The 16,313-nt window shown below is 38.9% G+C and overlaps 1 protein-coding gene across 2 annotated transcripts in view; it reads right to left on the minus strand.

Annotated features, from left to right (window-relative positions):
* LTA4H (leukotriene A4 hydrolase) overlaps positions 1 to 16,313 on the minus strand; it is a 32,343-nt gene that overhangs the window by 9,533 nt on the left and 6,497 nt on the right. For both annotated transcript variants that reach the window (XM_008516603.2, XM_008516605.2), the window contains exons 3-14: positions 15,133 to 15,253; positions 12,256 to 12,324; positions 10,121 to 10,225; positions 9,038 to 9,090; positions 6,548 to 6,620; positions 6,140 to 6,280; positions 5,254 to 5,277; positions 4,492 to 4,562; positions 3,900 to 4,011; positions 3,173 to 3,317; positions 1,841 to 1,944; positions 1,055 to 1,125 (exon numbers count right to left, since the gene is read on the minus strand). In XM_008516603.2, the coding sequence (XP_008514825.2) occupies positions 1,055 to 1,125; positions 1,841 to 1,944; positions 3,173 to 3,317; positions 3,900 to 4,011; positions 4,492 to 4,562; positions 5,254 to 5,277; positions 6,140 to 6,280; positions 6,548 to 6,620; positions 9,038 to 9,090; positions 10,121 to 10,225; positions 12,256 to 12,324; positions 15,133 to 15,253 (1,089 nt within the window). The remainder of the gene's footprint in view (positions 1 to 1,054; positions 1,126 to 1,840; positions 1,945 to 3,172; positions 3,318 to 3,899; positions 4,012 to 4,491; positions 4,563 to 5,253; positions 5,278 to 6,139; positions 6,281 to 6,547; positions 6,621 to 9,037; positions 9,091 to 10,120; positions 10,226 to 12,255; positions 12,325 to 15,132; positions 15,254 to 16,313) is intronic.

Consider the following 16,313-nt stretch of genomic DNA (forward strand, 5'->3'; position numbering starts at 1 on the left):
TTGCCCTCAAAACCAAGTGGGATCAGAGGTCCCCGACTGCCAAGGCAGTATGTCACCTTCAACTAGAATGTTACTTAGCACCGACTTCACAAGGAACAACAGGACAGAAAAAACCTTTGGTCTGTTTCTTGTGCCCTGAAACTTCCTTCTCATCGTAATGAACAGAACTGGGGGAGGGATAGACCAGGGAAGGGAAGCAACCCTTATTTACGGCAAGGGTCTAAGAAAAGCAATGAGCAGAACCAGACAGGAGCCCCGCTCTCACAGTGCTTCAATGCAGCGAAGGAGAAAGGCTTGAATAATCACCCAAATAAATGAAAATTACTACTGTAAAACTACGGCAACAGCTACAAAGAGGCGATACCAAGAAACCCTAAATGGGAGATATGACCTGGTTAGAGGGCTGAAGGAAAGCTTCCATGAGAAAGTGGTTCTTGAGCTGAGAGTGGGATTAAGTGGGGAAAGAGTATTCCAGGTGGAGGGAAAATCACGCTCCCAGCTGGAACATGCAGGAGTGGGCAGCCTCCCCGACTCCTGGAAGACCAGGCTTCAGGTCCCTCATGTGAGGAAGGTGTTTGGTTTAAAAGGCAGGACACTAGAGACTACCAAGGTTTGAATCTCAACTCTTATTACTTACTTACTGTGCAACCTTAGGCAAGACACTTTACCTGGCTAAGCCTAATTTGTCTCCTCTGGAAATGGGGATGATAATTAATAACCCTGCTGTAATGACTAACACAATACTTATAAAATAGGAAAAACTACCTTATTGTAAGGTTTTGAAGGAAAGGGCAATATCTTACCCTTCTCTGTATCTCTTATCATCCTTGTGCAGAAAGGAGGTACTCAGTAATTACTTGTAAAGAATTGAACTAATTTATATTTATACTATCATGGAAATTATTCTTTTAGCCTCAGGGTTAAGGTTTAAACAGCTAAGCAGTCTACTCTCATCACTAACTAGTGACAGCTTCAGGAAGGCATAAAACCCTTTCAGAGGAGCTGAAAGGATCTAGGGGAATGAGAAGGAAAGCAGGAACAGTTAAGGACTTACTGGGGTTTCACAGGGGGCAGCCCAGGAGAGTGGAGCCAGGCATTCCAATCGACTTCATTGAGAACATCAACCTGGGAACAGTAAGAACACCCAGTTTACTACAGAACACTCTTGTCTTTGTTTTTTATTTTTTATTATTTATTTATTTTTTGAGGAAGATTAGCCCCGAGGTAACATCTGCTGCCAATCCTCCTCTTTTTGCTGAAGAAGACTGGCCCTGAGCTAACATCTGTGCCCATCTTCCTCTACTTTATATGTGGGATGCCTGCCACAGCATGGCTTGACAAACGGTGCCATGTCCGCACCTGGGATCCGAACCGGTGAACCCTGGGCCACCGAAGCAGAACGTGCACACTTAACCGCTGTGCCACCGGGCCGGCCCAGAACAATCTTTTCTATTGAAAGAAAATCTGAAGCAGACTTTTAGGTCTTCAAATCTATAATTTTGTCTATACTGATGTGTCAAGATAATTTCTAAGTCACTTTTCTAAAATAAATTTATATTAATCAATGGGGTTCTGCTACAAAATTAAAATAGGCAAATTAAATATATACAAAAAATTTCTGAAACATACTATTGCAGATCTCTCTGAAACAGGAAAATTCCACACATTAGTTCATGCTGTTGAGATCACATTTTAAATAGGAAAAACTACAATGAAAGGCTGAGTCTTAAGACAAATTCTACACCAATACCACTATTAAGTAATTCAAATCAGCCTAACAAATAGCCATTAAATAAAGATATACTGGGCATGAAAAATAAGAAAGCTTTTAAAATCCAACCTTATCTTTGAAGTGGGAATACAGGAAATCCTTCCAGTCATCAGTGGTTATGCTCTTGTAGGAAAATTTCTTAACATAAGCCTTTAAGAAACCTAGGAAAACCTCTAAGAGTTTAAAAAAAAAAAAGATGAACAGAAGAAAAACGGAAAAGTCAATTAATGGAAAGGTAATTATTTAACATATTTTTTAGTGCTTGGCATTGTACTATTAACCACAGAGAATAAAGAACACTGAGAGATGAGGGAAACCAATGAGGACTTTTAGAATGAAAGAATGTTCAAAAAAAGGAGGTAAGACTTAAGTTGGGCCTTAAAGAATATACGTAATTTGGGGGAAGGGAGAAGAGACATCCTAATTACAAGTAAGAGGACAAGACAATAAAGACACAGAAAAGGAATACACAATACAAGTTTTAAAAGCAATGACCCTGGTATGACTAGAAAGGGGGAAAATAAGACTGGTCAGGCAGAATGGGTGCAGGTGAGGGAGGGCCTTCCCAGTCAGTCAACAAAGGAGACGACCTACTGCCCGTCAATGGGGAAGGTTATGTAAGCTTGGCATATCTATACCATGAAATACTATGCTGGCACTAAAAGGCATAAGATAAATTTGTGTGCACTGACATGGAAGCATGTATGTGAAATATGGTTGAATTAAAAAAAACACAAATGGGGGCTGGCCCAGGGGCACAGTAGTTAAGTTGATGCTCCACTTCATCGGCCCAGGGTTCACAGGTTAGGATCCTGGGTGTGGACCTACACACCACTCATCAAGCCATGCTGTGGCCGCTTCCCACATATAAAGTAGAGGAAGATTGGCATGGATGATAGCTCAGGGCCAATCTTCCTCACCAAAATAACCCCCCCACAAATGTAGAACAAAAATATGGTATGATTCATTTTCTGTAATTCAAATAATTATATTTATTTGTTTGTTCATTTACACTTAGGAAAAGATCTGGAACCATACACACCAAACTGCTAACAGTGGTTTCCCCGGGGAGTGCAAAGTGTTCTGAGGGACTCTCATATGTTGCTCTTATAAACTTCTATACTGCACAAAGTTTTTTCAATGACTTCATACTATTTTCCTAATTTTTAAAATACTGATGAGTTTTTTTTTAAGTCAAGCTGCACAATTTAGAACTCAGCAGTTATTCAAAGTTTTAAGCAGAGACGTAACATTAGAAAATGATATGGATTTCTCCAAGAGCTATGCACAGCATGAACTAGAAGAATAAAATGGAGCAAAAACAACAGTTAAAAAATTCTCCCTTATTCTTCCCATTACCCTCAAAAAGAAAAAAAAAATCAGAAAATGCCAACGACTTGCCTGGTCCTCCAAGAAGCTGTTCAAGGTAAAAGAGCAAAGCAAAGCCCTTCTCATAGGGAACTGAGGAATAGGCTACGTCAGGGTCTACATTCGTCAGATCAACCACCAGTTTGGTGAAAGGATGCGTATCCCCAAAAGTCTTTATCTGCAAGAGACAAAATTAGATGAATGTTCAAATAGGAAGACTGGCTGCCACTGTGCCAACAGCAAATAAGGAAGGGTGACTTCACTCAGCAGCATCACTTTAGGGGAGTCTAAAACCTAAACAAATGCAGAGACTGGAAATTGTAGGATGTGTTGGCATACATTTCTGGAAGTCTATTCATGGAACAGCTACTTGTGTAATGTTCCATGATATTTCTTGCCCAATAATAGGCTTTGTTCTTATAAAAGACTAGAAAAATGTTTCAATGCCTAGTCAGGAAATTTAGCTTTCAGGAGAGAGCACTTAAAAAGGACATAAATATGCCAAATAAAATTCAAAGACCGTACATTAACTGCAAAGCCCCAGCGAGGTCCTACTGTTTATGAACATGAATAGTATTCATAATATAGAATAGATAATGACTAATATGTATCAACAGAACATTATAACAGCATCTGCTTGATTTTCCACATCTGTAGAAATGACTTTCTTGTTGCTACTTAGTAATGATGCTTTACAAACTACATCTTTGAACACCCATACAACTTTGGATATACGCTTTTAAAAGGATCACTCATTTACCGAATTCTGCAGCTCTCCCCATCCTCCCAGAGCATGAAAATGTCTGAACTTTTCGCCAAACAATCGTCCACAAATGTGGCGTTCCAAGTATACAGTATGTCCTTCATTTAACCTGAAAAAAAAAAAAAAAAAATCATAAAAACAGGGACCTAGCTGAGTGGAAAAGGCATTTTGATCAACAAGATATTCTCTTTCTGGCTTTTCTACAGAGTAAAGCAACTGGACAGCCTGAACACTGTCGTCTAAGCAGACTGCCTATGTGGCTTCCCTGAATTCAATTCAGAACAATGGGGAGCCCAGCCCAGCAGGGAGCAGCCCGAAAAATTAAGCCATGGCTCAGGTTTTGTGTGTCCGTGTATTATAATGTGACCAGACCAGGAACTAAATAACAAGCATAAAGTGAACACCTCCACTCTACCTAACATTGTGACAAGCGTTACAGGAGTTTTTTTTTAAAATCCCCATCTACCACAGAGATGATCACAAAGAAAAACAAGATACACACACAAAACAATTCAGAGGTGGGAGGCAGGGAAAGAAATTAATCGATAACAGGAACCAACAAAGAAATAATAATAAAAACAAATCTTACCAAAAGTGATTCCAAGTCTTGTTGGTCACTAAGTTCCCTGTCCAACTATGAGATATTTCATGTGCAATGACCTAAAGAAAATAGTGGAAGGGATTAGTAGCAAAATTGATTACCTTAATCTAAAGTAACTCACCATGCAAGCATTCTAGTTCTTCCAATTCTATGTGGTTCAATTTTTTTTTTAACATTAGATGAGATATTCAGGGAGTTACTCAGTTTAGCCAAAAAGTCATAATTTAGCCAAAGACAAAAAAAGTACAGCATCATTAAAAAATTTAGAAACAAAAAGTTATTTAGAAGATACTAAATTAAATGAATACATGACTCCATTAAAAAAGATTTCATAAACGTATGAAGAGACAAAACCATAAAATGTTCCTTTTTTTTTCTTTTTCTCCCCAAAGACCGCTGGTACATAGTTGTATATTTTCAGTTGTGGGTCCCTCTACTTGTGGCATGCGGGATACTGCCTTAGCATGGCTTGATGAGCAGTGCCATGTCCGTGCCCAGGATTCGAACTGGCGAAACCCTGGGCTGCTGAAGCAGAGCGCGCAAACTTAACCACTCGGCCACGGGCCTGGCCCCCATAAAATGTTCTTAAACCCATTAAATCTAACTCTTAACATAACAATGTCTTGCAACAAGAATCCCCAAGTTATCTTCTATAACTGTATCTTCAATGTAACAATACAATGGATATTTTTAAATCAGTTGACTCAATACTTCCTGAGGGTAAGACCATGCTGATAAACTTTAACTTACATTGGAGAGCGACTTATCACCAGCCTAAAAAAGAAGAAAATTACCTTAATATTGCAGTCATCAAATTATAGACTATATCTCAAAACTGCCTACTTCACGATATACTATTCTGGCCTTAATGGTCCATCGTATTTCTACTATGGCACTCCAAAGGGTTCAAAACGGACACACTGAGAAAATAAAACAAAAAACGCCGGACTGAAAAACAGGATAATTCTTTCACTCATCTAGGGAATTTTTCCAATACCAGGAGGGCCAGCATACTTGTCTCTAATTAACTTCCAGGAAACATTTTCCTATTTCCATTTTTCATATCTGCTCTTATTTACCCTTACGTATCTTCATTCTCTCCTTACTACCCACAGCATATTTAAGAAAAGTCTGTCTTGTCCTGTGTCTCCTGTGGAGTGTTTTATTTTATTTATTTAGTTGCTAATCCATTACTCACTTGGTTCTAGGAAGGATTTAAAGTAGTTTACAAAGGCATATAAAATATTAGCCATATACTGTGGGCCTAATCCCATCCTTTCCATGGTAAACTGAGTTGTTGTTGTTGTTTCTTACCAGTACCTATATGCCAAGTGTAAATGGTAGTTTCTTTGTCTGGATCCATAATCCATCACAAGATTGTTGTGTCACAGCCCTGCCTCCTCCAACATCCCAAACACCTGAACATAATATTCTTTTCTCCCAAATGGCCAAATTATTTTCCTTTGAAAAATGAGATGATGGTAATAACCACAACAAGCAATAAAATCAGAAACAAGGGTTATATAAATAAGAGAAAAGACTTTTTAAAAAATATTATTAGGACTCTGAGGTTCTTCACATCTAGGTTTATGTTTGAGAGGAACCTAATTTCAAATGAAGGACTATTTACACTCACCAGCAGAGTAGGAGTTACAAAAGTCAGGCAAGGATTTTCCATGCCGCCATAAGGGAAGGATGGAGGCAGGACCAGCAGGTCATACTGCCCCCATACATACGGGCCTCCCAGATCTTCTGCAATTTTAAGCATAGATTCAGTCTGGAAAATTAATGCATATATATTTGTATGTCTTAATTATTACTCTAATAAATTCCTTAAAAATGCATAATGCTTTCTATGAAGGCTACAAGTTAATAATGCTTATTTTAAATGAAAATGCTACAAAAAATGTATCAACTGCAAATTCACATAAAATAAGATATATTTAATTCTTTTACCACATTACTTAAAGTATCATATTTCATACTCAAAATCTTAAATCTGTTGTCTACCACAGTTATTAAAAAGGGTAACCATATGACCAACCTCAGAAAATTCGTAAGCAGACTTTTCCACCTGCTCTTTCTCAGACCATACCAGTGTTCTTGGGCCAATTTGTCTGCAAAAATTAAAGAGCTCCATGAAAATGAAATTCAAGGCAAATTACTCACCTGCTTCTAGGAAAGATTTAAAGTATCATATACAAATCCTTACAGTTAGGAGTGTGATTTGCCATGTGCTTATGGGCAGGAGGTGAAGCTAAATGTCTTCTCAGAGACACAAACCTGCTTTCGTACATGCAGCAGTAAATACGCAGCTCGATAAGGGGCAGTCTGGGCCAAAGGAAAACTGAGACATGAAGTACCCCCAAAGGTTAGCTGAAGCACTCTGCTAAGACCTCTGGGGATCTAGTTTCCTCCTTCAGACTCACAAGTATAGAAACCCAGTCACAGCTCAGTAAAAGATTATTCCAGAACAAGGAAGATGTAAACTTTGTTATACACTTAAAGGTTGAACACTCTTAATATGAGTGTTCAACAAACAGAAAGATAGAAAAACAAACAGAAGAAGAAGGAAATCCTGTCACATGCTACGACAGGGATGAACCTTGAGGACATTACGCTAAGTGAAATCAGCCAGTCACAAAAGGACAAATACTCTGATTCCACTTATGAGGTATCTAAAGTAGTCAAACACATAGAAATAGAAAGTAGAATGGTGCTTACCAGGGGCTGGAGAGAATTAGAAATGCGAATTGTTGTTTAAAGGGTATAGAGTTTCAGTTTTGTAAGAAGAAAAAGTTCTGGAGATCTGTTTCACTACAATGTGAATATACTTAGCCTTCCACCTACTGAACTGTACATTTAAAAATGGTTAAGATGGTAAATTTTGTGGTTTTCTTACTACATTAAAAAAAAAGAAGAAACAAGTAGAACTATATATCACTTATACAGGGCTAGAATTCAAAAGTATTTTTTTCACATAAATTTCATCTTAAAAAGTTTATGCCACACCAAACCCCCAACAACAAGGCTTGCCTTGGTATCCTGCCCCAGAGAGGCAGTGGACTCCAGAGCAGTGCTTCTCAAACTTTAATGCACATACAAATTATCTGGGGAGCTTGTTCAAATACAAATTTTGATTTAGTAGGTCTGGGTTGGGCCCAAGAATTTGCATTTCTAACCAACTTCCTGGTGATGCCAAAGCTATTGGTTTATAGACCACACAAAGTAGAAATGGTAGCCCAGGGCTAGCCAACACAAAGTTAATGAGAGCCACAAATGCGAGCCACATACATCATTTTAAATGGTCTAGTAGCCACATTAAAATAAAAGCAAAATGAGCCAGCTGATGAAATTTTAATATATTCTGTTTAACCCAATATATCCAAAATACTATCACTTCAACATGTAACCAACATAAAAAATTATTAATGCAATATGTCACATTCTTTTTTCCATATGAAGCCTTGTGTGTATTTTACACGTACGGCACAACTTGAGCCTCACGTGGTTAGTGGCGGCGGCACCAGACAGTGCAGGTCTGTGCTGCGTGGGCTTTAAAGTCAGCAGGCCTAGATTTGGGTCCTAGCTCTGACATTTCCTAGCTGTGTGACTGTCAGCCAGTTATTAAAACTCATCGAGCTTCAGTTTCTTTATTGGTAAAATGGGAAAAAATAATCGTATCAACTCCACAAAGGTGTCAGGATTCCATGCAATAATGTGTTGAACTTGGCACGTAATAAGACCTTATAATTGTCAGCTGCTGTGACAGACAATTGTTATAATTATCATTCAGTGAGTGCCTCCTATAGGCCAGGAGCTTTCCATAAGTTAGGTCTGTTAATCTTCACCAAAGTCCTTTGAAGCACATACTACTATTTCCAGTTTTTAGGTGAAGAAAATGAAACTCAAAGAGGTGAGTTGCCCAAGAATGTAGACAGTTGCCCAAGGATGGAACTGGAATCTGTTTTTCTGACATTTCTATCATGTCCACATTTCTGGCAGTTTAAAGCATGTGACCCCTACAGACATTCCTAATTTTCAGCTGCTTAGAAATAAGAACAAACAAAAAATTAAGAAGGAAGAGCATCTAGCTATCGGTAAAATTTTAATAAAATGCCTTATATTTCTGTAATATTTGTAGGCTTCCAAGTACTTCAAAATATTTTCTCTCCGCTGTTTCATGTAACCACCCTATGAGGTAGGAAAGGGAGATATTATAATTTTAAAGATGAGAAAATGGAGGTTAGGAGAAGTGACTTGTTCCAACTTGTATTAGAATCCAGATCTCTAAGTGAGGTAAGGGCATGGTCATTCTATAGTACTTGGACAACCTAAGGGGGCAAAGGTAAAGATTTTCTAATTTAAAATTTATTTATTCCTTATATTTTATAATTAGATTTGAACTTTTCTAGAGCAGTCAGCTTGATATCTTGAGGAATGATCAAATGGTCTACCGATTAATCCTGATAAAGGTTCAAGGTGCCCAAGGTTTAATCTTTCCATAAACCCGAAAGTTTGTTCAGAAGCTCACCTGCTTTCTAAAGCTCCAACAACTAGAGCAATCAAGTAGCAGGGGACTGGGACCTACATGGGAAAAGAAGACACAACATACGCTCAAATTAGTGTTTACAAATATTACAGAGTAAGACAATTCATATTTAAAAGTAAGTAAATTCCGTTTCAGATCTCCAGACGTTAGTGTGGATCACTTTCCTTTCGTGTTTCTCAAACAGTTCTTATTCTTAAGGAGTCAAATAGTTCAAAATGATGACATAAAATATTTCAAAACATCTATTTCCCTTTTATTCCATTAGGAAGGAAAGCTTCTGAAATGTGAAAGACATGATTGCACATTGTAGTACAAGCTTCTGAAATGTGAAAGACATGACTGCACATAGTACTACAAGGTACATTTTAAGCATTTCTCAAAAATTAACCTAGAAGAAGGGAATTTGTGCTCTTTTTTTGTTTTTTCTCTCTTGACTTAAAAAAATGTTTTTTAAATCCTTTTTTAAACCATTCCCGGTATATTTGAGAGACATACAAAATAATCCAGCAGTATGAGGATGTTGAAGGTTTGGGAGCTTCGGGTGGAAGCAAAATTGTCCAGTGTGGCTCAGTTAGGTGTTCTGTTAAGAAGGTCAATTACAAAAGCATATGTAAACACACACACACAATTCATTAAAGGTCAAAGCTACAAGTCAAATGACCAGCTACACAGGAATTTTACCGTAAAGGACTGTACCAGAGTGACTTTTGGTCTAAGACAGCTCTTCCATTTGTAAACACTAAACCACCACATGCCCACACTGGTGCCGGGGCAGGAGAAAGCATAACCTAAAGGGACAGGAAACCTACTAGTGACGGGAAGAGGGAAAATGGGATCAGGCACACTCCCTACTCTGCCCTCCAGCCACCTCTTCCTTCAATACATCACTGTACGTAGAACACACTATTTTAAAAGCACAAAAGAAAAAGAAATGAAGAAAACAAAAGCCAGAAGCTGCTTTCTAGATGCCAAAATATTTCAAAAGCGATTTTGTTCTCTGGATGGGCAAAAGCTATTTGTTGTTCGCATCCAACTAAAACAAAAATCTAGTTGCTAAGATCTTACTTTTTGGCGGAATCTGTATATTTTCCTGCTCGGGTCTTCTGGGTCAGATGCTTCTCCATCACGAATGGCACTCATAAGTGCCACCAGTTCTTTGGGGACAGATACCTAACAGAGAAGGAAAGTCATTTCCAGTTATAAATAAAAGGTTCTATGTATCTTAAACTATATATGTAAAAAAACATTTTTTACCTTTTCTGACTATCTGTACAATAGACTGTGAACCCAATAAGCTCGTATGTATCAGTTCTATAAATAGAATTAGCAATATGTAAAACTGGCTTCTTTAAACATGAATATGAAATATCTGTTCATTCATCTATCCATATTAAGAGCATTTGGTAGGAATTAGATTAAAATCCCAACTCTGCCACTTACTAACTGCATGGACTTGAGCAAATAACCTCCCTGTGCCTCAGGTTCCCTATCAAACGAGGGTAAGACTTCACAGGATTGCTCCAAGGAATAAACAATATAGAAGAGGCCAGCACCGTGCCTGGCAATGGGGGCCTCCACTCTTGCTCCTCTTCACACCCTCAACACAGATTCAAAAGGATGCTATACTCATTTTAGGACACAGAATGGAGTTTTGAACAATTTTATGTTTAAAATATAAACTTGGAGTTATAAATAGAAAAACTTTTTTTCTTTTTAAGATTTTATTTTTTTCCTTTTTCTACCCAAAGCCCCCCGGTACATAGTTGTATATTCTTAGCTGTGGGTCCTTCTAGCTGTGGCATGTGGGACGCCACCTCAGCGTGGCTCGATGAGTAGTGCCATGTCCGCACCCAGGATTCGAACCGACAAAACACTGGGCCGCCTGCAGGAGAGCGCACGAACTTAACCACTCGGCCATGGGGCCAGCCCCAAAAGAAAAACTTTTTAAAGGTCATGATTGTGAGAAACCAAAACTTATTGCCAAGAACTGGGAAATAATCTTCCCTGGAAATCTGTATGGAAAAGATCCTAATGGGGCAAACCATTCGGTCACTTAAATGTGCACCCTAGCTCCAAGATCCTGAAAGTTTTGCTATTCTCTGAGTATTAATGATCTAGCAAGCATATAGTCCAATAAGTGCTAGACTTTCATGTTCTTCTTGCATGGCCCAGCATTCAAAGCTATTACTGAAGCAGGCAAAGCATCAAGAGTTCCAAAAGTAGTGCTACCAGAACCACAGATCCTAGAGCTAAAAAGTATTCAGGAAATAATTTGGTTCTGCTTTCTCTCCTTATTTAGGCAGTAATGTGCTATACAGATGAGATAATGAGGTGGTGAGGTCGTAAGACTTGCCCAAGGTCACGCAGTTAGTACGTGGTAGAGAAGAGTCCGGAACCTGGGATTCCTTCCCTCCAAGTATATTTCTATATCGCACTACACTAGGTGTGGTTTGGTTGTGAGATGATCTGGGAACCAAGAAGGCACCATAAATCCAGGTTGGTCCTCAATTCTATTTGCTTGGTCTAAGTAGATCTGGCCTCTAGGACAGTACTTATTTGTTAATTACAGTCCTTTATGAAAGGGGTAGCAGTACCTATGACAAGCATAAGTTGCAAATGTATACAGATAAGTCTGTAATATGTGCCTGTTACATAGAGGTTTATATGGCCATACAGTGCATCTACGGAAACTTTAACCCTGCAAATGTTAATTTTTGAAAGTTAAAAACAATTGTTCCCCAATTCTTTTTTTTGGTGAGGAAGATTGGCCCTGAGCTAACATCTGTGCCAGTCTTCCTCTACGTTGCATGTGGGACACCACCACAGCATGGCTTGATGAGCAGTGTGTATAGGCCTGTGCTCAGGATCTGAACCCATGAACCCAAGGCTGCCAAAGCACAGTGCGTGAACTTTAACCACTATGCCACTGGGCTGGCACCCCCCCAATTCTTATTTTTAGGTCCAGAATTCTGAATTCCTTTTAAAATCAGAATGGTACCCATTTCCTTTTGGTTTTTTACACTTACATTCAAAACCGCCTTTAAAACAGATTCGAAATGAGATCCACAGCCTCTTTTTCACATATTTCAGGTAGGAAAATATTTCTAGCTATAAAAATTCAATTATTATCTCTGCTTATCATTTATACCACGTTTACTTACATGGATCATTTAATTTCACTGATAATTTGTGATACTCACCTCTGCACTGTAGGTCAATTTCACGGAAGGAGTGTCCTGACAAGGAAGAACTGCTCTGCAGTGAATGGCCTGGGAGGGAGAGATAAGAAACAGCTATGCCCCTGTCTTCTAAAGCAAGTCATTCAGAAGTTAAAATTGCAGTATTGTTCTCAGACACAATCTTCTTAAAAACAAGAATATGTCTCACATTTTTTCAGATCTTTTAAAGTAGCAAAAATAGATCTGTGGATCAAAAACCCTGACTTTCCTTTTTTTTTTTTTTTTTAAAGATTTTATTTTTTCCTTTTTCTCCCCAAAGCCCACCGGTACATAGTTGTGTATTCTTCGTTGTGGGTCCTTCTAGTTGTGGCATGTGGGACGCCGCCTCAGCGTGGTCTGATGAGCAGTGCCATGTCTGCGCCCAGGATTCGAACCAACGAAACACTGGGCCACCTGCAGCGGAGCGCACGAACTTAACCACTCGGCCACGGGGCCAGCCCCCCTGACTTTCCATTTTAACGTATGGTCAACCCTCATGTTTCAGTTGAGGCATGAAGCAATGTTAATCGTGTTTCCCGCTCTTTGATCTAAGTCATAGAGCCCAGTGAGCAGCTGTTAGGAACCCTGAGAAAAAAAGGCTCTTTGGTGAAATAAATCTGAGAACCGTGCATGGTTCTTCCCTGTCTTGGGGAGTCACTAGGAACACTAGCGTCCTGAAGGCTCCGAAACACCGACAGTAAAGGAGGGTGTTCGAATTCTCACACTTATCTTAACAGGAAACCCATTTTTCTCTGGTTAGTTATTAACATCTAATGGGACGCCAGTGTTCTTAGGACGTAGCTTGGGAAATGCTGCTAGAGTCTTGACATTTCGATCTTGCAGCAAACTTTGAAAGTCAAAACTAGGAAGAGAAGCAGGGAGAAAGAACAGCCCTTTCTCAACACCATCGAGACACATTCGTTGTGCAATACGTGAAGTGTTTCTTTGCTTCCGCATCAATCTGTCACAAACATTGGTTCCATCAAAAAGAACAGCCAGAGCATCTACGGTTTTATATACCCCGCCTGTTTACAAATAAGTCTGCATCCATTGCTGGTGAGCAGAGGAACCCCAGCCTCATTCAGACAGTCTACTGAGCTTTAAAGAATGCAGATACTAATGCCTCTCTCTGAAGTTGTTACAAATCGTAGACATACTTCATGCCACCACAAACTAGCTTAAATCCCCCAAACTCCAGCCCTTTTCACTTCAGACCTAGCAGATTCTCCAAAGATATGGGATCCCACATAACCTCTAGATGGGTTAGGTAGGACCAGAAGAACCACGTGGTTCTCCCTCCCAAAACAAGGTTCCAAGACTATGCCTTTAGAATCCCTTAATGGTCTCTACTTAGGTGACTCAGCAACGCCAAAGGGTTTGTACATGTATTTCACTGGATAGGACCAACCCCAGGCAAACAAGCACAGAGAACAACCGTAAGCAAACCCATCAAACAAAATCATGTCTGCGCGTTTCCTATCAATGGCAATCATTTCTTTTTTTTTTTTTTTTTTAAAGATTTTATTTTTTTCCTTTTTCTCCCCAAAGCCCCCCGGTACATACATTCTTCGTTGTGGGTCCATCTAGTTGTGGCATGTGGGACGCTGCCTCAGCGTGGTTTGATGAGTAGTGCCATGTCCACGCCCAGGATTCGAACCAACAAAACACTGGGCCGCCTGCAGCGGAGCGCGCGAACTTAACCACTCGGCCACGGGGCCAGCCCCAATGGCAATCATTTCTTAATGTAACTGAAATCTCTTTCCTCTGTTTCAAAACTGTTGCCAATAAGAAATGCACTAATACATTCGAAATTCACACTCTTGTGATTCACAAATCTTGCATTTCTTGGAAACTTTAGTTTATGGACATTCGTTAAGAAATACAGACTGAAATTCAGGCATCACTAAGAGAGTGCACAGCATGTACATTCTTGCCTAGAACACTGCATCTCTTCCAGATTACTGAACTAAGGGTTTCTTAGATTAAGACATTTCAACTGGCAATAGAAAGTAAACGTGGCTATTTCATGTGCTGATATTGCTTCCTTTGTTCTAGACCTGCATTCAAATTTGAGCCTAACATAATATATACCACACGGGAATACTGAGAGGATTAAGTATGCAAAGTCCTGCTGGGAAATATAGTAAATGTTTGATGAAGTGAGTTCCTTTAATTGTAAATTATTTGATTACTAACAGAATTAGTTTTTTTTTCCTCTTTCAGAAGACAGTTTGATACTTATTATCCTTGTGACAGACTATCTTAATTATATGGCCCTTTATTCTTAGTTTTTAAATAGAAAACAGAAGTAGTTTAAATCATATCACGTTAAAGGTACATTTAAGTATATTTACATAATATATACATTTATAAATGTATAAGAAAAATCTGGAAAGGCTACCCACCAAACTCAATGGTGGTTACCTCTGGGCAATAGTGTCTGAGAGGACTGGGAAATCTAATCTTTCACTTTCTACTTCTTTATTGTAACACTTTTCATAACCAGTACATATTACTCTTGAGTTATTTTTTCCTTTCATTTTATGACCATTTACTGAGGCCCACTCTACGCCAAGTTCTAGGCTAGGTGCTGGGGATAAAAATATTAATCTGACCTAGAGAGTCCAATCTAGGTAGACATGATTTCAAATTAAAGGAAGTTTCTTTTTAAAAGTAATATATGAATACGTTAATAATGAAAGATAAAAATGAAAATATCTATCATTTTTATAAAATCTACTAAATTAAAACACTACCTCAGGTAAGACCCACGTATCCATATGACCACTGTACTTTGCTTCATGAAACTGCAACGTGCCGGGAATTTTCTGTATGATAAATCATTCTGGATCTTTTTACCTGGCACTGACTAAAGAGATACGGGTGTTCCTTTCCAGAAGTTTGTTCAGGAGTGAGCCACTGAAGAGCAGATGATTTTGGAGACGTCTCAAAAGAAATTTCTATAACAACTTCTTGATTTCTGCATGGAACAAACAAATATATTAGTAGAGCATAACTCAATCTCACCAAAATTTGAATTCATAATACATACACTGAATAATATAAATAATATTTTATGAGGTCTTATTACTGATTGACAGTAAGCTCTAGAAAGGCTGCGTCCTAAGCGGGTAAGTTGCCTCTGATGTTCCCACCTGAATGCCAGCCTGTGGGTCCTTTCCCGCTACCACGCTAACTGCTTATGAAGATGTAACAGGAACTAAAATTAGTTGAATACGTCACTGTGTGTTACACACTTTGCATTTGTAATATCACATCATCTTTTATGAGAGTGGGAAAGTAGAAGAAATAATTTCTGAACTTCAACTACCACAGCGGCGGGAGCCAGAGCACGATATAGAGCAGTGCTGGTCTGCAAACTGTTACTAGACAAGACAAGTCAAGAAATTGAGAGTAACTAAGTAGAAACCTTTAGAGTCATTTGTATTTTGAATCTAGTAATAAAAAATGTGTACTTGCATTTAAGCTCTTCTTCCTGGGAATTGGTTTTTATTGCATTTTACAAAAGAATCAGTCTGTCACAGATTGGCAACCACAAAAACTGGTTCTTCACCCCAGATAGTTTGATAACAAGGAACTAACAGGAGCTGTGGAGACCAGCAGCCAGGCCTGTGTTAGAATCGTGACTCTACCACGTAGTGGTGCAGTGAACCTAGGCAAAGTATTTGCCTTTCCTATGCCATAGTTTCTTCATCTGTAGAACGAGGCGAGAGACATCTACCTCACAAGCTATGTGTGGGTGTTTCTTTTTGTTAATGGCAAGAGAAGGCATGAAAACAGTGGCCACTGAAAGGTGGGTGAAGATCATCCTTGGTCTAGGCCAATGCTTTTCTACCCTTTTTCCCCTTCCCAACACATTAAGGAGTGGGATATACTCCCAATATGACAATTCTGGCTGCCACTTTCTCGAATAAATGACTTTATTTCTCAGAGGTTCCCTTTCCTCATCTGTAAAAGGCAGATCATACCACCTAGGGTTACCATAAGGATTAGATAAAAGAAGCATCTAAAGCACTTAG

Source organism: Equus przewalskii, chromosome 29 (assembly GCF_037783145.1).
Source record: "Equus przewalskii isolate Varuska chromosome 29, EquPr2, whole genome shotgun sequence".
In the NCBI taxonomy this organism is placed as follows: domain Eukaryota; kingdom Metazoa; phylum Chordata; class Mammalia; order Perissodactyla; family Equidae; genus Equus; species Equus przewalskii.